General features: G+C 41.2%; 1 protein-coding gene across 1 annotated transcript in view; it reads left to right on the top strand.

The window, feature by feature from the left end:
- Positions 1-14,789, top strand: part of LOC145438848 (uncharacterized) — a 115,673-nt gene extending 100,884 nt beyond the window's left edge. The window contains exons 2-3 of the mRNA XM_080316212.1: positions 4,290-4,478; positions 14,117-14,789. Of these exons, the coding sequence (XP_080172338.1) occupies positions 4,362-4,478; positions 14,117-14,431 (432 nt within the window). The 5' untranslated portion in view covers positions 4,290-4,361 and the 3' untranslated portion in view covers positions 14,432-14,789. The remainder of the gene's footprint in view (positions 1-4,289; positions 4,479-14,116) is intronic.
- The last annotated feature ends 8,228 nt before the right edge of the window (positions 14,790-23,017 follow it).

Genomic DNA, 23,017 nt, shown 5'->3' with positions numbered 1-23,017 from the left:
AGGTGGTAGCTTGCGTTGCGAAGGGTATATATAGCTATCTAATCAGGTCAGTATGGCAACCATTGGCATTATGTGACCCCCGTGACGTTTAGTTGGTTACATGCTAGATGTTGTCTGATCTTTTTATCCATGTTATTATCGGTGGCGAATAAGGTATAGTAGTACGCTCCACAGCTGTAACACCAATGAATTCATGGGCGATTGGACATTTCTATTCTTAACCAGTGTCCGTATAGACCCCGTCGGGGTACGGAGCACCACGTCATGGGGGACGAGATGCATTGTGGAATTAGGCCTATACGCTGGGGAATATTTTCTTCGCCAATTTACTCATCTGGAAAATGGTCTTCGCGCGTCGTGTATGGGCTTTCTAATTTTAATATAGGTACAATCAGGAATTATGTTGAAAATGAACAGGGGCTACGAGAAATCTTATCGGAAGCACGAGGGGTACGATCGCTAAGGTTAAGAAATAATGCTATTAATATGGCTGAATAATGATTATATTCAGGGCCGTAACAGCACTTCGTCAGCCCCCCCCCCCCCAAAAAAAAAAAAATTGGTCTTGGGTCCCCCATAGGGTTATAGACCGAACTTCTGGGGGGCTTCGTCCCCCAGACCCCCCTCCGGCGATACTCTTTTATGGCTATTCATCATATTCATTGGGACTTTGTTTAGTGAATCAGCTTTTGTCGCCTAAGCGAGCGAAGCTCGGAAAATTTCTATAATTCATGATTTCATCGGTCAGTATGATCGGGAATTGCATATATTGTTATCAATTTTTATCTTCTCTCTGCTCACGTAATCAGATTTGCCGGTAGAGCTGAGTGACGTGTGTTTGAAAAGGTAGGACCACTCAATAATAATTAAACATCTTCGGGCGTATACCCGTTGGCAGGAACGAAACAGCACCTCGTCAGGCCCGAAAAAACGTGGGTCTCGGGCTCCCATAGGGTGATTAAACGAAACCCAATCACGTTGTTCGCGTTTGTCACGAAATTAGCTGTACTGTATTGTGAGCCAGCGCTAAGCGCGAAAATTTTCGATAATTTATGATAAAATCGGTCAATCAGATCGGCGATTGCATATATATTATGCTATCAATTTATTGTCCTCTCTACTCACGTAATTAGATTTACCGGCAGAGCTGAGTGAAGTGTCTTGAGAACGGGATGGCCCGTAAATAATGATAAAACATCTTCGGGCGGGCGGACCCGTTGATATGACTTCGTTACGTGATGTTATTTCGTGTCTTCCAGTCTGCTATATCAAAAAATATAGAATCGTCCAAACGTAGGCTTCTAAACTAAGAGACGCACACGATTTCAAATTGGTATTTCTTCACTGGCATAGAATTTTTACCAGCGGGATGGTATTTGTCTTGTGAGGTTCAGATTGCAAAGACAGGAACATTCGGCACCAGTCATTTAGGAGCCTATGGACAATTAAACCTATATGTATTTTGTATATATAACGAAGTCTTCGGTCTGCATAAAGGCATAGACCTTTTCGGCCAAGCTTTTCTCGCTGCCGATCGTTCTGGCACACTTCTTGGAGTCTCATGTTATATGGCCTAAAACTTGATTGTATGTCTTGGTGGGCGGTGGCGCGGTAATGGCCCAATACCCAATAATATAGATAAAAGGCTACTTGAATTCGCGCGCAGCGCAAAAAAATTTTGAAAAAATTGCATAATTGATTTATGCTAATTCACGAAATAATTTTGGGCCCCCTTCGAGCTCGGCCCCCCCGAATTGGGGGGTTTGGGGTGCGGCAGTTACGGTGCTGATTATATTCAAGTTGTTATTGATATGTTCCAATAATAATAATCGAAGGCAAAATATGATGCTGATTTGACTTTGGCAATGACATAGTAACAATAGCCTACTTATCACGACTATATCATAACCCGGATTAGGCTACACCGCTCAAATGCTCTGATATCAGATCAATCTTCAGTAGATTTTAAAATATTCTTCATAAAATTGTGGCACGTCAAAGGTCCACTAGCTACAATATTATAACCCGAAAGTTTGACGATGTCATGAGCAATGCTCCCTCTAATTTTTGACGCATCTGCCCAGACTCACCAACTCACTGAGCAGACCTTGCCAGCACTCCGTATTTGCGCACGTGCGCAGCTTAGAGGGAACATTAGTCATGATGCATCCTCTCGCATAATGTCTATAACTCATTATTTGAACAAATTATGACCGGCATGAAATCAATTTTATTCAAATATTTGAAAATATGATTTTCTTTTCGTGTCAAGGCTGAATAGTACAATAGTGATGTTTCTGGAATGCCTGTCTTCAAGCTCCCGTCAAATAAGGCCTACTTGGAAATTCTGCATTGAATATCCCTATTATAGGTGATGCGGCCCACGGCGTCATCAAAACTAAGAAATTGGCCCGCGAGGACATTTGAGTTTGAGACCTCTGGGCTAGACGCTAGGGCTTTCTCACAAGATCAAGCTTTAGGATGAGATATCGTCTTTCAGCTAGTAACATATCTGTCTAGTCCCAATATCGCTTCATTCGTCACTGAAAAGAAGTGTTTTCAGGTACCGTGCGTAGCTCATAGTCCAACATAAAATTCAGTTCATGATCATCATATTTCTAGTTATATTTCTTATTTAATAAAATAATACTTCCTTTGTGGTAACCATGCCCACCGCCCATGTTGGTGAGCACAGCGTTGTACCGAGGTAAAGTCTCAAAAACGTGGTTGATCATTTTCAGTATAACAATAAATTAGATTAGAACTAGAATTAGAGAGCATATAAACATTTCACAAATTAGATTAGAAGTCGAATACTGGTATTTTGCTGTAATATAGTGAAATTAGACAACTGAAATTATCAGTTGTCCAAGTTTTGTCGGGGGAATGGTGCAACTGTGGTGTGATGTTAGTAGCCTAGCAATTAGGCGTTGTCTCATGGCGGATGGTCGTGTAGAGATGGAATATGCAGCCTGGGTGAGAAAGCAGGATGATGGTGGGTTGATGGTGGGTTGATGGTGCTCACACCAATGTTGCAGAACTAGAGGCTACGTGATGAAGGGACTGAGTCTTGTGATAAAATGGAAAGTGAGGAAAGTAGAGATTATCACTAATTATGCAAGAGCATGTTTACAACTGGGTGAAATCTATTTGAGGATTAGAACCGGCCAAGAATACATGGCTTGAGTTAAGTGATTGTTAGAAGAACACTGGGATTGATGGCGCAATTAATTGAAGAATATGATATGGAAGCCAGTATCCGTTTGGTTCCCTGTGCAAATACTGATGCTTTGACATGGGTATCGCGTAGTTGGCATGCAAGATGTGATATGGGTTGCGATTCAGATCAGGGAAAAAGCCAGAGCAGAATGCCACAGCTGATTGACTTATTTCCTACTAGTATCGAAAGTACAAGTGAATCGACAATGGCTTCGAGATGTAAAGCTTTGGGTGAAGAATTGATGTCAGAAGTAGAGCAAAGACCATCTCGCAGAAGAGCACAGCCGGGTTGGTTGGCATAGTTGGATGTGTGACAACATTTCTGAAGTTCTTTTGTTTTATTTCGTTAGATATGTGATCTCCAGATCAGGGAGCTGTGATTTGTAGGCTTTGTATGTGCACCGTGACCTGCGAAAAGCACTGGTGCTGGGAGAGAGTGGCGGGGGAAGGAGGAGATCGGTGGCGGGTGTATGTTTTACCAATTTTGTTAGTAATATTCTGCTAATACAATTATTATCTACACTATATTCGGAATATATTGGAAATTCTCAAACGGACCACACCAGACTATACGAAAATCTTCTTTTGTGAGAGGCATACGACTCCAAATTAACACTTCTTCAAGATGTGCATAATTTTCATCTGCGAGTCGCGTTTCTACTGTGGGTCTCAGATTTAGGGGACGGAAATATTCGGTGCCGCTAGCCATTCAGGCGCCTCTGTACAAAGGGACATATATATATCGAAAGTTTCGTCATTTAATCGCATTTTGTCTTGTGTATCGCATTCCGACAGATTGTATATTGTATGTCTTGCGAGGATTATATATTGTATGTCTTATGAGGATTATATATGTCTTGTGAGGATAAAATATAGATGTCCACGGTAACTACAAATGACAATTTTGTACTTTCAAGAAAATATGGAACTAGCTCAGAAATATGGTCGCCAGTTACCCCGTTCTTTGCAGTGTTTTAGTGTACTGACAAAGTAGCATATTTTCTCTCTTTATATTCAAACTGGTCGCCTTTCACGAAAGAGTTCTTAGAATGGATTATTTGGTTTTTCAGCTGAATATTACCAGATAGCCTATCACGTCTAGATTGCATAAACGAAGAACGTTACCGACGAAACCGACGAAGATGGCATCTGTCATTATAGACGGAGTAAAATTTGTTAAGGAGGTCTACAATGGATTAAAGACGCCACGAGAGGAGAATAATGAACTACCAAAATCATCCTCAAAAAGGAGACCAAAGGTATATATTAAGGATAGTGCGAACCCATGAGAGGTTCTGGCTTTTGTGAACGCGAACCTTTTCGAGAGGTTGTCAATGGTTTCAAGCTTACGGCCCGTGGGCCACATCCGGCCCTACAGACGATTTCATCTGGTCCGCGAACCGATTTTTAGGAAATGAAAAATGCTTATATTTATCCAGCACGTTTCTGACAAAATTTGTGCATTTTAGTAGAATATACTTTTCACACAAATAACCCCTCCGTACAGCAAATGTCGAACATGGTCATAGGCAACATTATCACCATACGGAGGCAACATTATTACCATACAGAGGCAGAGTCAAGTTTTCAATCGAGTCCTCTGAGATCAGGCCCAAGACATTGACATCAAATTTTGAGAAGGCACAAATTACACACTCAGTTCAGAGTTTGCTGAAAAATAATGGACTAAAACAGATTCATTGAGGCAAACACGCCATTGCCAAACCGTTGTATATGTAGGCTATGTTACCTCACATGGAGAATAGTTACACAAAGAATACAATTAACTTATAGCGCCGTCATAGATACTGGTTTCGCGGTTTATAACTAATAAATAGCCTAATCATCGTGTTTTTGCCAATTCTGTTGTTTTTGAATAAAGATACTTCTAAAACGATATGTCCCTGTGATCCGCAATATAACGTATTAGGCTTGTTAATGAGGCGCTTCAGTGAAAAACATATTTATTAGTTCTGAGGTAAAATTCCAGTGTCATTTGACATAAGTCCGACCCGCAAGCGATCAAAAGGTTAGAATCCCGCCGCGGCCCAAGTTGCGTTTGACACCCATGTGTTTGACACCCCTGTTCTATGTTAAGTATAAAGTAATATTTTCTTCTAAGACAGGGGTGGCCAACCTGCGGCCGTAGAAGGAAATTCGTGCTGCCGTGGACACGTAATTCGATTAGTATGTGTAGGCGGCCGTCGACATACAATTTGAGTTTACGAATTGACTCCCGATTTCTTGAGAGATTTTAATGAATCATGAAATTTTCGTCGCGCTGCGCGTGATTCAATGTGACTTCCTTTTTCGATTTTATTATAGTAGCGCTCTTTGGAATCAGAGCCTCACCGGACAGATGCGAACAGCAGAGGAAAATGAAGCGCCTCGTATAGAAATACCAACTCGGAATCGTGTGCTCCTCCCGATACCAACAATCCTGATGGGAGGTCAAGAAATAACGGAATGCAAAAAAGTGACTAATAACAATTGGCCCAGCCGAAGATGCATCATCAACATCATTTATAACTTTCCCTAAATTTTCGAAAACACCCCTCCATCAACTCTACCTATGTGAATCTGATCGCATGGACTGGGAAAGGATAAATGTTTGATAGTAATATGTAAAACTACTAATATTAATGACGAGATTCATCAGTGAACCTGAAAAAAATTTCGCGCTTCGCGCGACTATGAACAATACCATAACATTACTATTGACCACTCGCTATTTTGGTGCGTATAGTAAGCTGCTATCATTAAATACATTAGTCCGGAGTGCGCCGGAAATGGACATAGACAGTTTAACATATGTATTTGGCGTCCAGCTAGTTTATTACCACTATGCCGTGGAATGCGGCCGTAGGCTACACGAGTCGTCGAAATGCGGCCGTGAATGGCAAAAAGGTTGGCCATCCCTGTTTTAATACGATATACCTAGCGATGACGCATGCAACAATGTTCCACTAAGCTGAATTAAAAGGCTGATTTTTCAAACATCACCGAATGCAGGGTTGTAATGACTCGAGTCAAGACTCGACTCGAGTCAGACTCGAGACACGATTTTTTGATGACTCGACTTGACTCGGGTCAAAATACGGAAATGACTCGACTCGACTCGAGTCAATCTGTGTATTGACTCGACTTGGACTCGAGTCATTGCGCATGACTCGAACCAAGTCATATGACTCGAGACTCGGGCGGCTAAGACTGACCTTTCATTGTCATTTCGAACAGTAGCCACCCTATTTGGATTACGTCTATTGGTACTGTAACAGACGGTGAGTTACCGAACTCAAGGGTACCATGTAACAGTAAGGATGTGTCGTGCTGGAGCAATAGGTAGCTGAGCTTGCGACTGGCTGTCTTTAGGTTGGTGATTCCTTAACTCACTTGTTCACTCGGTCGGATGTCTTGCAGAGAAAAGTACGTCAGGCGCTGAGGCTGAGGTGAATCTCAGATCTCAAGGGCCGTCACAGAAAAAACGTGGGGTTATATACCCGAAAATGCGTAACCACTAACAATGAATGTGATTGCAATGCTTTAGCCAATGAGAACGGGTTGGTAAAGTTCTAGTGACAGGAAAAAGGCAGTACTCTAGCTAGGACTATGTTGGCGTAACAATGCTTACGAAGCTTGCGCAACACTAGAAAATAGATAGTAGAGTTCTAATAGTTGTCATGATATGGTAAAATCCCAGTAAAAGCACAGTCCTTCACAACAGGTACCTGGTGGTAACTAGGGACATTGAAATAAAAGGAGCAGCGGTCTGCTACAGTACTTGAAAATGCGTCGAGAAACTGTTAAAAGTGAAGAAAATTAGTATATTATGAATGCGAACCATTCGATATCACCAAACAGAATTATAAGAGTGGGTTAACAAGACTTTAACTGGAAACTGAGCAGTCACGACAATGACTTGGACTCGGACTCGAGTCCTAATACCCCGACTCCGACTCGAACCTCTGCTCGATGACTTGGACTCGGACTCGACTCGCTGGTGAATTGAAAATGACTTGACTCGACTTGACTCGAGTCAAAACCATAAAAGTGAGAATGACTTGTGACTCGGAGGTTTGTGACTTCGAATGCATAACTAGAACAATGAAATGTCGGTGGGCAAACTGTGGGTCGCGTGCCGCATACTGCTCTTTGAGCCTACGAATGCAGCTCTTTAATGATTTCCATTTTGCTACACAAGTTTATCCTGATATCAAATTGATGCATACTATCACGTGAATAAAACAAAACAAACAAACACGAAAATATTCACAACACTGGCGCTTATCGCCTAAGCTCATTTGTGCCCAGCACGGTAATTTCATTAACATCAGTGTCTTTTCGTGTAGTTTCTTTCCGTATGGTTTACGTAACACTTGTACAATTAAGGGGGAGATGGCACTACAGCAGTGCTCTTCAACCTTTTTCGCCGTTGTACATTGAACAACCTTTACACGTGTACGCAAAACTCGTACACCCTTGATCGCATATAATTCACCAATTCCGTAGTGAGCCGCATTACGATAACATATTTAGTAGGGATGGTGTGAACCTCTGAAAGGTTCAGGCTCGTGTGAACGCAAACCTTTTTGAAAGGTTCTGTGTGAACGCGAACGTGAACCTCATGACGTCACGTGACGACATATTGCTAATTCCAACCCTATCTTTCAATGAAGTGATAGCCTATATTAATGTACCCGATAATGAACACGATACCCAGCGACGACTCGGGCCACATATTGCCACAATGCTTAAGTACATATTGGCGTTTTAGGTCGCTAAATGTATCAACTGAGGCAATCAGATGATATAATAATCCCATAAAATCAATATCATCCGTCACTTTGCCTACAATTTCGACGAGGACTTGCCATGGAATATAAGCTTACGCCTCAACGGTCTTGGCCATACCGGACAATGTATTCGGCCTCTGAGTGTTGCTACATTGATATTGAGCAGAGTGTAAAACAGGCTGTAGCCAATACCGCAGTCGCACGGATTTGGTTTTAATGATGCAGTAAACACATGAAGACAAGATCGAGATAGTGTAATGGTTATGCGTCCGGCTTCTCGATCGGTAGGTCGTGGGTTCGATCCCCGGCCGGGTCATACCAAAGACTCGAAAAATGGTATCCGCAGCTATCCTGCTAGGCGCTCAGCAATCACGGATAGCATGGAGGAGAAAAAAACGGGGGCGCAGACTAGATGACCTCATGGGGCCGTATCGCAACTCCGTCGCCAAAGCATCTCGATGGTGCCGGCGAGAAAGAATATCATCTCTCTCTCTCCCGCACGCCTGCTAGATTTGTTACATTAAAAAAACGATATCAATCTTATTGATTGGTTGAATAAGCATCATTCGCTGAAAACGTGTAGTGTATTTTGCTCGTGATCTTGTGTGATTGCGGGTTAAGCTCATAGCAGAGAGTCACTAAAATATTCACGAACGGAAAGCTGGATGTTTCGAGCAAACTTTTGTAACGAAGCAAGTAAAATTTTTGAGATTATCAAGGTTCAAGCTCGTTTTGTGATGATTTTTGTTATGCTGCCAGCGCCATGCATAGAGTGACCCGCAGTTAAAATGCAATAAATTCGAACCAAAGATGTCATAATAAATTGTAATATATGAAAAAGGTTCACAGTGCAGAACCTACCAAGGTTCTGTTGTGAACGCGAACCTCTAAATTTCCGAGGTTCACACACAGAACGCGAACGTGAACCTCACGTTCACACCATCCCTAATATTTAGCACACATCATTCCCGTGGAGAGTAGCCATATGGCCCATCTTTGGACCACAAATACTCCTGTAAAATCGGCTACTGGGAATTTCGCACCGTGGAGGGCCCTTGTGGTGTTCTGTGCCGTCACTGATTTCTCGAGATATATATACTTGGGTATAAGAGTTTCTAATAGGAGCAGCAGAACATCCCCGCATGTTCACCATATATGCACAAAAATTGAGGGCATAAATATCAGGAAAAGCTGTTGGGATTTGGTTTCTGGTCACGAGGCGCGCGAAATTTTTTTAATCTCTACCTGAATGAATTCCATCAATAATGTCGGTTGAATTAAATATTGCTATCAAAATTCTATTTATTCTCAGACCACGTGATTAAATTGAACGGTAGAGCTGATGGGTGGTGTGTCTTCGAAAGAATTGGGCACAAAATTGATGAACATCATCCGGCTTTATTAATCACTTTGTTGTATATTATCATTTCTTGGCCTCCCATCGGGATTATCGACATAGTCAAAATATATTGGAATCGTAAAAACTACCAGAACAATCTTCCTTCGCGAGATGCACACGATGCCAAAACTTGGTATTTATTTATCGGGCATCATTTTCCTCTGTGATTCGCATTTGTACGGATGGCCCTTCTGGCCCAATCGAAATAAGGGTGAGCAACGTAGAGGAAATACTATACTGACCAGGGCTTGAGGTTATCGGACCACCATCTAACACAGGTGGTTCTAAAATAGAACCTCGGGCACCCCCTAGCTACGCCCCCAATTATGTACACTACGCTATTTATAAGCTTGTCGCAGGAAGTAGGCTACGAATTCAAAATGTCTGAGCTGTCGCAGCGGTTTCCGTGAGAATCATCATAGACAGATTTCGCAAGCTGAATACATAACTCCATCCTGTTCGACTCTAAAGTGAAGAAACAAGTTCATTACCAACGGTTAAATGATAAGGAGAAATATTTGCTTTATGACGCGGATATGGTACACCCCAGTACACCCCATCCGAGTGGTACACCCATAAAAATTATGGTGCAACCTTTGGTGTACGATAGCCTACACCCGGTTGAAGAGCCCTGCACTACAGGGTTAGGACTTTGCAATTGAACCCTCGAATCGAGTTCACATAAACGTTACATCCGCAACAATGCTGGTGCGTAGTCATCAAACAATGATAAATCATTGTGTTCAACAACAAACTTTATAATAAATAACCACCGTAGCGCAGGTCACGTTCATTTCTGGGCTAACAATGGTGAATACGTCTCCTCCATTGGTATTGGAAAGGCTAGCAATAAGTCCAGAGTTTGGCCAAGAAAATGTCGTTGAGCCATAATTGCAAGAAAATACTATGAACAGAAAATATGACTTTTGAAGCAGAATGGAAGGAAGATTTCCATCCGGGGATAATAATGGATGTAAGCCGCTCTACACTGTACCTGATAAGTCAAGATTCGCTCAAATTACGAAGGTAGTAACTTGAAACGTCATTGCGAAACCAAACACCAAAACTTTGCCACGAGTGACCCAAGGAAGACTGATTTACGGAGTAATAAGATGAGGGAGCTGGAATCTTTCGAATGCTCAACAGCGCTTGAAGAAACTGCTCCGCACTGTACGTTTTACGTCATATCAGCCTGTTTTCAAACATCTTGCAGCCCAGTTGGGGACGCACCGTATCACCACCCCACAATGATAAACTATATGCTCGATAGCCAACATTTCATTGCGGCGGAATAAATTCGTATATTTTTGTCTCATTTGGTTGTGGCTCTTCCTAAGATTTTTTGATATGCGACTCGCGCCGAAATTAGACGCCCTATAAGGGAATTAAACCCTCGACCGTTTGATTAAAAGTCAACGTACTACCGACTGAGTTAGCCGCTTCGCGCATGGAGCAGGCCTGCTTACACCCTTGCTATAATCAGTAACTTCCGTCGCTTTGCCACAATTTCGACAAGGACGAGGGATATCAGTGCCGAAACTGCCTGTTTTGTTCCCATAACCAACTAAATCCTTATTACCGCTAAAGTAAAGGTAACCAATGTGGCTTTAAGCAACGTAGAACAGAACAGAGGAGAAGAGAATGACTCGACAACGGTAGGAGCGACAATGTTCTGTGCAACGGAACGAATCAGATGGAAGTAATGATTGCCTAATTGCGGACCAGCACGTTCTTCCCAATTGCGTTTTGCAAATCCAAATAAAGAAATGAGAAAAAGTTCAATGACTAACAACATCACCATACCCATTCGGTTGGCGCCTAAGCCTAGTTAAATACCTATAAGCTCGGCATGTACATTTCTACTTGAATCATCTGGTGCACCATCTGAATGGTTGGATTCTCGTTGCTGTTTATCAGATGACCCCAGTTCACCGTTCGAATCTTCGCGACATTGCACGTGGGCGTAAAAGTGTTCGATCTTGATCATTCGGCCGTCTTTCATTTTTCATTCATTTTAATAATATATTCATATTAGAAATATATTAAAACCCGAAGCTTTTCGAGCCAACGCTCTTCAGGGGTAATCGTCGGCATAAAGATTTTTTCATTCGCTTTCCTTGTATTCGCCCGTCACCGGGCCTTTCTCTCTATTTGTAAAGACGACTTCGTAAGAACAGCGATGGGGGAGGGGCGCTCACAGATAAAGCTCTTACACTTGGAAACGCGCTAATTCCGAAATTCAATTGGATTAACCAACTACGGAAACTATCCCTTGTTACGAAATAAGTAATAGCGCCGAAACAACACTTCATCAGATCCGACCCTCCCACGAAACGCTGGTCATGGGTCCCCATAGGGTGTTCGACACTACGGGTTATCAGTATTAGTACCTGTTAACTGGCCAACAAAATGAAGAAAAAAAATTTGGCAGACCATCTGAGAGCCGTTTCTGGGTTTTTTGAGGTTGCTGATTACGAATATCACATTTGTTTTATCAGATTGGCTCTCTGTCAGAAGATATTTATACCCCTAAAAAAGCCCAAAATTACCAAGTTTACCCTCAAATATTTCACTTAGTTTGACAGAAAATCGTAGTTTTTTCTAATTTTATACTGTGCATAAATAGCTAATTGACTATGAAGAACCCTCATGTCATTCTCAGACATTCTATCAATATTAACATGACATGATGTGAAATATTTGTTTGTCAAAAAAGCAGTTTTTCAAGCCTAAAAATAGTACTATTGCACAACGGAAATACACATTCTCATGTATCTATTGGTCATTCTACCAAGATTAAAGAGGAGTATAAAGCTGTAAAATTTGTCCTTAAAAGGCGTAACTACTTTACTCCGATGCGCCTCATTTCTTTTGACTGGTAAATGGATAATTTTCTACTGAGTCAATAAAGTGGGTATAGGCTACCTAGTAACCCTATCATACGAGAAGCTTAAATCTGGTATCTGGTATATTCGAATACCGATGAAAGATTCCAATTTCACATTAGCAAGGAGTTCACAGCATGTAATTTCTCCTAAGATGTAGTAAATAGAACTTTTTAGATGATCACAAAGCACCCAACTACAAACAGCTGGTCTGAAAATTCGTATCTGCGTATCGAAAACTTGAGCACATACATGAGCATAAGAGTTCACTTTCTGTTCAGTCATCTTGACATATTTCCTGATTTCCTTGTTGATTTGCAAGGGCAGAGGTTCTATAGTACCAAGACACCACAACAACAAAAGAAAGATATCAGGGCAGATGAGATGAACAATTGAACATATTATGTCAGACCATTGCCGGAACCTTTCGAGAAACTGCACTAAATAGCTTACAGGGGAAAATCGTACGAAAAAAATTGTGATTCAAAATATATCAATAATATTATATTCCAACTGATTATTTCAAATTTACAATAGGTGATTTACGTAAAACTGATTGAATTAATGCCACGTTATTTGATTATCTAGGTAGATAGGCCTACTTATGTGGGCCTACATGACTGGGGTTTATTTATGTACATGATATCCGTGAAAGTATATAACTATGATAAATCCAATTCCCCTAAATATAGTGCTGTTGCTGTATTTTGATTTAAAATAGTCTTCTGTGCGTAAAAATAACAAGTAGATCTCTAATTTCTAAACTTTATAGTACGACTGAGCCGATTTTATATCTAGTCATTGCCGCGAAAATGGGAGATTTTGGTCAAAATAGACCCATGGGTTATCTCCACAACAAGAGCCAATTTGAAAAAACTAAGGTCATATTCTGAGTCAGTGCCCTCCAGAACCCCTGAAACCACTCTTACTTTGTCTGCCTAAAAATATGTGTTGACCAGTGTTATTTATTCACAGTAAAACTGGTAACTACACACATAATCCAGGTAGAAACCTGCCTTCCAAGGAAAATGGCGAGATTGAAGTAAATTTTTAAAATTGCAGTAATACAGTCAAATTGTTACTCCTTCGCAATATATGAAGATGTCAAATTACAGAATTGCGGTAGATGAAGAATTTGCAAGGGTAGCAGAGCAGGTTGAAATATGATTTATTATTAATAGACTACTTTTCAGTGGACGCTTATCGCCATGTTTGGCCATGTGCATCAGTTTAATGACTTTGTAACTTTCAGGATCTTTGCATTCACTTTCACTCTTCAGTCACAGACTATCTCGCATGCATCCAACTTCGGCTCTCTGGTGCCGACTTTTTACAGCGTGGCTTACTGTGCTCCTGTGTGTTTTTAAGACACCGTTAGTACAGCAGGATTAGCGATGAGGAGGCCAGTTAACCTCAAAAACACAGAAGCTAGCCCCGACTGGGGTTCGAACCGGCCACCATTGGTGTCTTAGCTCAGTCGTTTTACACACTCTCCCGCCCGCCACCAAGCCGATAATCTTTATTTTTGTTGCCGTAGCTGGTGACTTGCAGCACGGCCCACTTCTAGGCTTATGTAATACACCGCTCACGCTCATAAGATGGCAACGGGAGCATAGATAAACTCCAACACTTGGACAGGAATCACATAATCCATTCAGTTACTGTTTTATTTGATATTTCGGATAAATGTAAAATCGTAATAACTGCTTCTGTGAAGGCTGTTCCAAAGAAAACAGCAGAAAAAGAGATCGACAATGGAACAATTGAACAAATTTGCATAAACATCACCAGAAGCATATAACTCTTGGGTTGAATTGCAGGACGAACCAGACGAACACACACAAGGGGAAGCGCAAGAGGGGCAATACCAAGTGTGGAGAGAACAAGACAAAGTACGACATGAACTAGAGGAAGTGCAAAAAGAACAATACAGACTACGGAAAGAGCTAGAAGAAGTACAAAAAGCACAAAACGAAGTAAAACAAAAACAAAAGAAAGCGAAAAAAAATCAGGAAAAATTACAGGAAGATCAACAAAAATTACAAGAAGATCAACGAAAATTACAAGAAGATCAAACAAAAGTAAAACAAGAAGTGTCTGACATCCAAAACTCGAGAGTTTGTGTCATAATATAACCACGTGACAGTGGAAAGCAGCGACGCGGTCTATAAGAAATGAACATTCTGAAAATGCTCGTTTAATAAGTTCATGAAACTTGCATGTGTAAATAGACTGATATGGTTCGTAGTGTATATTGTTAACATTTCGCTGAGAAAACACTTAACTAATATAGCATAATCTCATGTTAGCATAAGTCGTGGATGACTCTACCCTGTTATTCATATCAAAAGACGAGTAAAATATAATAATTTTGATTGAAGTTTTCTAACTTACCGAGAAAAGAAGTGAATGATGTTCGAATTTCAATTAGGAAGCCTCTATCACTGTGTCGCACGGTATTATTTGATTTGAAGATTTGAATAAATATATTTTATAAAATATGATAATATATGTCTTACGCATGCCATACGCTCAAACAGCCTTACTTTGGTAGCTACCTTTGGCGCTTGCCTGGCCACCATTGATATTCATTATTATGGAATAAGCGCATGTAGCGTATGCCAAAGTGCCAACGCCGCGGAAGAAGTGCGGCTCAAAAGCCAACGAGGCAGAAACCTTCGCTGGAAAATTACCTAGGCCAGTGATCTTCATCCGGGTTGGGCCAAAATATTAGAGGTCGACCGATTATCGAAATGGCCGATTATCGAGGCCGATATTTAGAGCTTTCCCGGTTATCGATATCGGCCTTTGAAGGCCGATATTGCGGCCAATATTTCATATTTAAAAAAAATTCAAAACTATTGGAAATTCAATGCTCCGTCTTCTCAATCTCAAGAAATCGACGACGTAAAGAGTGATATATGACAGATTTACACTTGCAGGACGAATTTAACTGGGTGAGCATGCAGAGAAACTATGCTTCCTGCATTACAATCTACCTTTTCTGTACTGATCTGCAATTCTGTATCACTTTTTGTTTTTTGGGTTATCCCAATTTTTAACGAATGTGCACGATTAAGCAATAATTCTTTTCAATATCAGCTTTCTCGTTTGTTGTTCAGCTTTCTGTGGCATGAACAAGTGCCATCTTGCCTAATATATAATATTTTTGGTGAAATTGTTCTCTGCTCCTTCTATATTAATATCGGCCTATGATATCGGTTATCGGCCTGTGAGTGTGCCGATATATCGGTATCGGTATCGGCCTGTAAAAATCAATATCCGTCGACCTCTACAAAATATACATGGGGTGCACCAGGGTTGTAATGACTCGAGTCACGATTTCTTTGTGACTCGACTAGACTCGAGTCATTTTCTTGAAATGGACTAGACTCGAGTCATTTTCTTGAAATGGGAAAATGACTCGACTTGTACTCGAGTCATTACGCATGACTCGACCCAAGTCATTGACTCGGCTTATTTTATATGACTTGAAGACGAAGAAATTTGCAAGTCGTAATGGCTAGATCAACGCATCTGACGAATTTTGCCGCCATCGCTATTTGTCACCACTGCTTCCGATGCACTCGTCTGATATCAGACATGCCGCCGTAAAAACAACAGACAATGGTACATATTAGCAATGCATTGCACAGAATGATCCAGTGATGAAGGGGTAATAGATCCTCCACAATCAAAGTACTCAAAACTGTTCAATTGTACAAGCAAACAATCGAAGCAAAGTTCAATTAGAGCCAATGCAATGACTCAGATGGTCAAGTACTTGGAAGAGCTAGACTGATAAGCTCTTGTGTAGATTTGAAGGCGATGATTCTTTGCATTTTTCGGCGACCAGAAAGAATGAGTATTTAATGCTCTTCAGTGTGGTTCAAAAATGCTTGTCCATTCCTGCATCTAGTGCACCAGTGGAACGTGTATTCAGTAGAGGTGGGTTTATTCTAAGGTAGGGTTGCCAGACGTCAGGAATTTCCCGGACATGTCCGAAATTTCACTGTTAAAACTGCGTCCGGAAGGAATTTCGAAAATATGCTGAAATGTCTGGAATTTTGAAGTAAGTTCATAACTTTTCCCTAAATCAACATGAACAATACTATATTTGGGTAAATTTATGCTACATGAAATTTTTGTTCGCGCTAGGCGCGATTTAGTATCACATATGTCGGCTTTAATATGGGGACCACCACCCTCGCAAAAATTGGAAGTAGTCGGAAAATTTGAAAAAATGATTTTGAACAGCTCCGTTGTACAATTATTTCTCCAATGCTGTAACTGCGATGTAGTCTGTAATGCAATTGGGAAAACCTTTAGTAATATCAAAAGGTATCTGTTCTTTTGTCACTGCACATAGCTGCATGCACGCTTTTACGACATGATGGCCTGGTGAAAATACCTCTCCAGACATAAACATGCATTTGTTGATTATCTATCAGCTGGTATCTAGACGCGAATTTGTTGGTTCTCTATCAGATAGCATGTAGACGTGAATTCGTTGGTTCTCTATCAGCTATTTGTGAGCTGTCGTCGATGTGCTCGTATTAAAAACTGAATGCTTGTATTTGTGATGTATATCAGACTGACAAGACAGATATTTGATTTCAAGTTCTAAGATTAGAGTTATCATATTGGCGGCCTCTCTCGTCTATCTGTAGCATCGGAATTCGATATCACCCAAGCAGGATTGAAAACACGAGTTGGACATGACTTCAATACTGTGACTTGGACTCGGACTCGAGTCATAACGCTATGACTAGGACTTGACCCTTTAAACGGTGACTTGGACTCGGACTCGACTCGGTGATGAACTGAAAATGACTCGACTTGACTCGAGTCAAAACCACAAAAGTTAGATTGACTCGTGACTCGGAACCATGTGACTTGGTTACAACCCTGGGGTGCACCGCTACGAAAGGGTATATAATATACCAGTGGTCGGGAACCTTTTTTGTCCGAAGAGCCATATTGGCCCTATTTGTTCCGTCTCAACTCCAACAGAGCCATACATGCCGAACAACTGTTACGTCACAATTGGAAATTCGTGACGTCATGGTAACACTCATTCGAACTCACTACATTGGATTGCTCGTGTGCGCCACATTTTCTCTGTAAATTGTCAAATTGTTGTTCAAATATAAATCTCGAAACGAGAGGTAAGACACAGGCGGGCCAAGCCTCACCAATGATAAGGCAATTCATTGTACGTAGCTTAGGATTTATTTTATAACTGATATTAATCGAATGAGACTGTCATACTGATTCCGAATATATAAATGCTTGTCAACTTCTCAATTCTCAAATATTCGGCGGTAACATAACGTTGGGCTACAAGCTTACATTTTATCACCGGTACTACACAGAACGTGGAACGTGGATAGCTATGACGTTGTTTGTAATTCGAGTTTGTAATTGTGAATATCACATCCACAACAGTTCATTTCGCGCCGTATAGATCAGGAAGATAATGGTCTTTGATTCAATAACGTATCGCACAATTCAAGATTTCGATTCGGATACATCGCCAGGAGGTTTGAGTCACCAGTCATTGCGATGGCGTGGGCTCGAATCCCATCGCTGCCACCACGGAGCGATGTCTTGTCTACACACGATAAACGTTTATTACCGAAGAGACATCCTAACAGCACGAGTAGTCGTTATATATGGCAACTAAATGAACAGCGCAATCGCAATCAGAAAACTAATCATTAGCCTGCCAATTAACAGGAGCCGAAGTTCCACTCCAGTATAACACAAACAATATTGGCGCTTACAATTCACGAGTGATACTGGTCGCTGGCGTGACAGTAACTTACATATGATGATTTTGAAGGGGACGTCCGAGCCCCTAAACCTGAAGACGGCATTGTCTTTACCTCTCAAAGACATGTTCATATTGCCACGAAAATAATTATTTTGGCCGTGATGAAAATTTACCAGTCGCTACAATATTGATCAATTCAGTACAAAAATAAATATTTGGAAAGGAGCCATATCTTGCACCCAAAAGAGCCATATATGGCTCGCGAGCCATAGGTTCCCGACCACTGCAATATACAATGTACAATGTACTTGTACATGTACGTGCAGTCGTGCATGAGCAACGTGACACTCTAAAGCAGTGGTTTATACCCTCGTGTGTGACGCTCGCGAAGGTGGTGCCGTTATTTTAGCAGAGGTGGCCAAGGCAGTCATCGTTGGTGCTCAAGTAAAAGTAGAGATAACGCCGGTAATGTCTACTCGAGTAGGAGTTGAAGGAGCGATTTCTAAGTAAGTAAAAAGCAAGTACTCTATGGGCCTAGTTGTGCCTAAAACTGAAGACCGCCAAGTAGTAGAAATAGTCTTAAATGATAACCTCTTGAGGAAATGATGCAAGTAGGCAAAATGTACTTGACGTACTTGGTAAAGTAGAAGTACTTCGTTACTGAACACCTCTGTATTATAGTAATCAGCGTACGAAAACGGCCGCGATCAAGCACGCGCGGGGCTGCGCTACTGACCTTTATTAGACAACATGATATTTTAGTAGCTACACCGATTTATGGGGTTTTGACAGCCAGATGACCGACGACAACCTTGAGTGGGACCGCACCTAAGGGTATAGGCTCATCAAAACAGGTTTACGGGTGCACCAATAAGGCGGAAGAGAAGTCAACTAGGCAGTGAAAATCCATTTAAGCGAAGATATGAGTCAAGCAATTGTTTCCGACGTGACGCGTCGAAGATGGGCATTTGATGCAAAGTGGAGTAATAGTATCATAACTCATTTTTGCTCCATAGACAGCAATTTGAAACCTGTGTATTTGTGTGTTGCGTGACCGCTATTGCATTGCAAGTCAAGATCAACACTTCCGTTGACTTGAACACATTGTATATCTCCTCTCGCAACGGTCCAAACAATGAGCTAGAATACCGCACTATATATTTCATGTAGGCTACGTGGTATAGTCCGTTAACAGATGAGTTAACCTGGAGATTACCGTGACTGAACACGTCATTCTATATGCTAAAAGGGAGCTGTTGGAAAATGGAAATCAAGTAATGCTTAGTGTCCAACAAACCCTTCCAAGATCTGGAAATATGCATGTGGTCTCTCAATCAATATATAGCCCTTTATTTTCTAAACTGGAGTATGGTCGGTAACCTGTGGTACGCGAGGAGTTCCTTCTTGGCCGGCGAAAAGTCCGTATACTTTTGTAAATTGAGTGAAGGTTTAACATTATAGTGATCAAGTTCACTAATAAAATTAAAAAATATATAAATCAAGGTAATCTCTATAATCGAAACATGCGTGTTACTTCCTGACTTGGCACAATCCACAATGTAGTGACCATATGGCCATAGTGAGCATTGAGAAGCAATAAATTTTCAATGTTGAGCATTTATTGTATTATTTGAAGAACGGTTAGTAAAATAAATCAGACTATCGGAGCAAGAAATGGTTGCTGAACCCAGTTTTAGAGTCATCCTTTTTGATAAGTGGGCCACTATAGCCTTTATAAAGGAAAGAATTACGAGCAATCGTGAAGTCCTCATCAGCTCTTACGCTCATAAGATGGCGAGGGAAGCCCAGATAAACCTCAATCACAGGAATTACATTATCAAGTTTTATTTGTTTCATTGGATATTTCCGATGAATGTAAAATCGTCAAAATTACTTATGTGAAGGCCGTTCCAACAGGAAACAGCAGACAAAGAGATCGACAATGGAACAATTGAAAAAATTCGCATAGACATCACCAGAAGCATAAACTCTAGTGTTGAATTAGAGGACAAACCAGACGAACTGACACTGGGTGAAGCTCAACAAGGGCAATACCAAGTGTGGAGAGAACAGGATAAAGTACGACATGAACTAGAGGAAGTGCAAAAAAGACAATACAGACTACGGAAAGAGCTAGAAGAAGCACAAAAATCACAAAACGAAGTAAAACAAAAACAAAAGAAAGCAAAAAAAATCAGGAAAAATTGCAGGAAGATCAACAAAAATTACAAGAAGATCAACGAAAATTACAAGAAGATCAAACAAAAGTAAAACAAGAAGTGTCCGACATCCGAAATTCGGGCGTTGTTCGGGTTATTCGCTGCCATGAAATGGATAATTATTGACAACATCACCAGTGAAAGGATGCAGCCATGTGTGCGTCGTTAGTGGTCCATATTATGCGATTAACACCAATTCCATTAGTGCGATAGGTGCCGGCCATATTTACGCGATTGGGGATGGACCTATTGACAAGAAAAGATTTCGATGACAGCAAAACGACGGAAGGTTAAATAGTAATGAGTGATCTTTATCATTATGTATACTGTCGTAAATATCTTTACTTTGTTTCGCTGAGTACCGCAAACGTGCCTGTACAGCAATCAAAGGGGAATGCTGAGAGGGCCCGGTACTGTGTCCGCCCGCTCCGGCTTGCGAAAGTTCACCGGCGCTGGAGCTGGCGGGATTCGGGCACGAAACCGATTGCAGACTTTTCAACATCAGCCTGATGCGCTGGGGTAATGGTGGATGCGGGCTGGCGATGAATGCTTTCAAATGTCAATGAAGAATCTTACCATGTTTCGTGTACGGACGGTAACAGCTAGACAAAGAGCAGTAATACATGCTTTGACTGTGCGAGCTGTACAATCAAGTGATTCCAGTACGGTCATCCATTCGTCGATATGATTCCTGAGTTGGGTGAGAGTTGATAACTCGTTCAATCTCGTTGAAATCGTTTCATTCTCGAGGAGTCTGAGAGCGACGGAGGCCTATCTTTAACTGCTTGCGCCATGGATTCTACCAAGAATATCCATGTTGTATTTCTGTAATTTACGTTTATGATGTTACGACTGGCGTTCCCGAGTCCATGCTTATTGGTCCTTTTTAAAAGATTTGTTCACCATGTACTTTGGTACGATAAACGTTATTTACCAGTGACTAAAAATTATACATGCAAGTAAAATCTGCAAACAGAATACAGCTACACGATGAACGCAGGAGAGTAGGCCTATGCTCTAATCTCAACGCGTCTAAACATGGTGAATGAATGCAGATTCGGGTTGGGTGTTAAGGGTTGCCCCGCAATTACCGAACGCGGGGGACGGGTGGAAGATAGATTGCAGAAAGCATGGGAGCTAATCCAACATGTCATATTCAATTTAACGAATTATAGTTATATCCACAGATGTGGTCGATGCAGTCAACATTGTTACTTGAGTAGGAATGGAGAAACTTCAGAGTCATACAAGTAGAAGTAGCGATTTCCAGATAAGTAAAAAGGTATGTATTCTAGACCAGTGCTCTTCAACCTTTTTCGACGTGGTACACCCTTTTAACGTTTGCTCAAAACTCGTACACCCCTGTTCATTAGGGGTCTTCAAAAATGACTTTTTTCCTCAAATCATACTGGCTACTTGATAAAATTGTTAGGTTACCTAACTTAAGCCTACACACCAAATTTGGTTCAATTCCAACCAGCAGCCGCATGGCTACGGAAGAAGAAAGTTTCTATTTATAATATAAAAATATATAACAAAAAATGTGAAATTTTTGTTCACCCCATGAAAGTATTAGGTTGTCTATAAAAATGATGTTCTTCAAATTTGGCTCAATTCCAACCAGTAGAAGCGGAGTTATTGCCGTCAAAAAATTTGGATTTGAATAAAATAGTATTAGGTCACAGAGTCTATTCGCAGCCAGTTAAGTCACCCGCCACGCAAATTGGAATTCATTTCGTGTCAGCCCCAAAACAGCATGACATTACGAACGATAATCAACCTAAATGTAACAGTATTGGGGAGAGAGTAGGTAAAGCTACTGCTGCAGAAGCGGTAATTCTGATCAGCGATGATAGCAGGCGCACCAGCCTACTGCGTACCAGGCCTGCCCCACACCACACACACACACACAGTCGATAGTAGCACATGGGCTGCAAGAGATGTCAGTAACCTCAGATCGTATGCCGCTATACACAGTCTATTGTCGCTAATTTGCATCACTAATAACAAAATACTAAATTGCAAATGTATGGCGAAATATTGGCCTTAAAATCGGCATTTTAAAACAAAAGGGTTTCGATTTCAACACGGAAGCTGTTTCGACCCTGGCTGGCTACGTCACTGTATGTGCATTGCGGTATTTATTAACGTCGGTTAGGAAGTACCGATTCAAGAAGTCTGAGCTATCGCGGCGGTTTCCTCAAAAATCACTAAAAGACAAATGACTAGCTGAACAGTGAACACATGTTTGTTAACTGCATACTTTCCAACACTAAACGGAACCATTGGTCTATTGCCGACGGCTAAATGGATACGAGAAATATTTGCTTATGACATCACAATCAAGCGGTGTACAGTATTACACTTGAGGTTGAGATAACATCGTACCATATTGCTCATTAACCTGTGCGTCAACCTGTACTGACCCATAAACATGCCTTTGTGATAACTAGCCATCGGCTCATTGTAATTCGGATCTGGTACACCCCTGTAAACCCCATCCGAGTGGTACACCCTTTGCAAATTATGGTACACCCTAGGGTGTACGACAACCCCGGTTGAAGAGCACTGTTCTAGACCATTCTAGACTGCCTAAAAAGCTGAAAACTTGAGTAGAAATTGTCTAAAGTCGTAATCATTTGAGTATAAGCAGTCGAAGTAGGCAGAACCTAATTGAGTAGGCTATATTACAAGTACTGCGTGGCTGACCACATGAACTTCGCAAG

This window comes from Botryllus schlosseri, chromosome 5 (genome assembly GCF_051294905.1).
Source record: "Botryllus schlosseri isolate E-star chromosome 5, Bs_hap1, whole genome shotgun sequence".
NCBI classification, from domain to species: Eukaryota; Metazoa; Chordata; class Ascidiacea; order Stolidobranchia; family Styelidae; genus Botryllus; species Botryllus schlosseri.
This window is presented reverse-complemented; position numbering and strand designations above follow the sequence as displayed.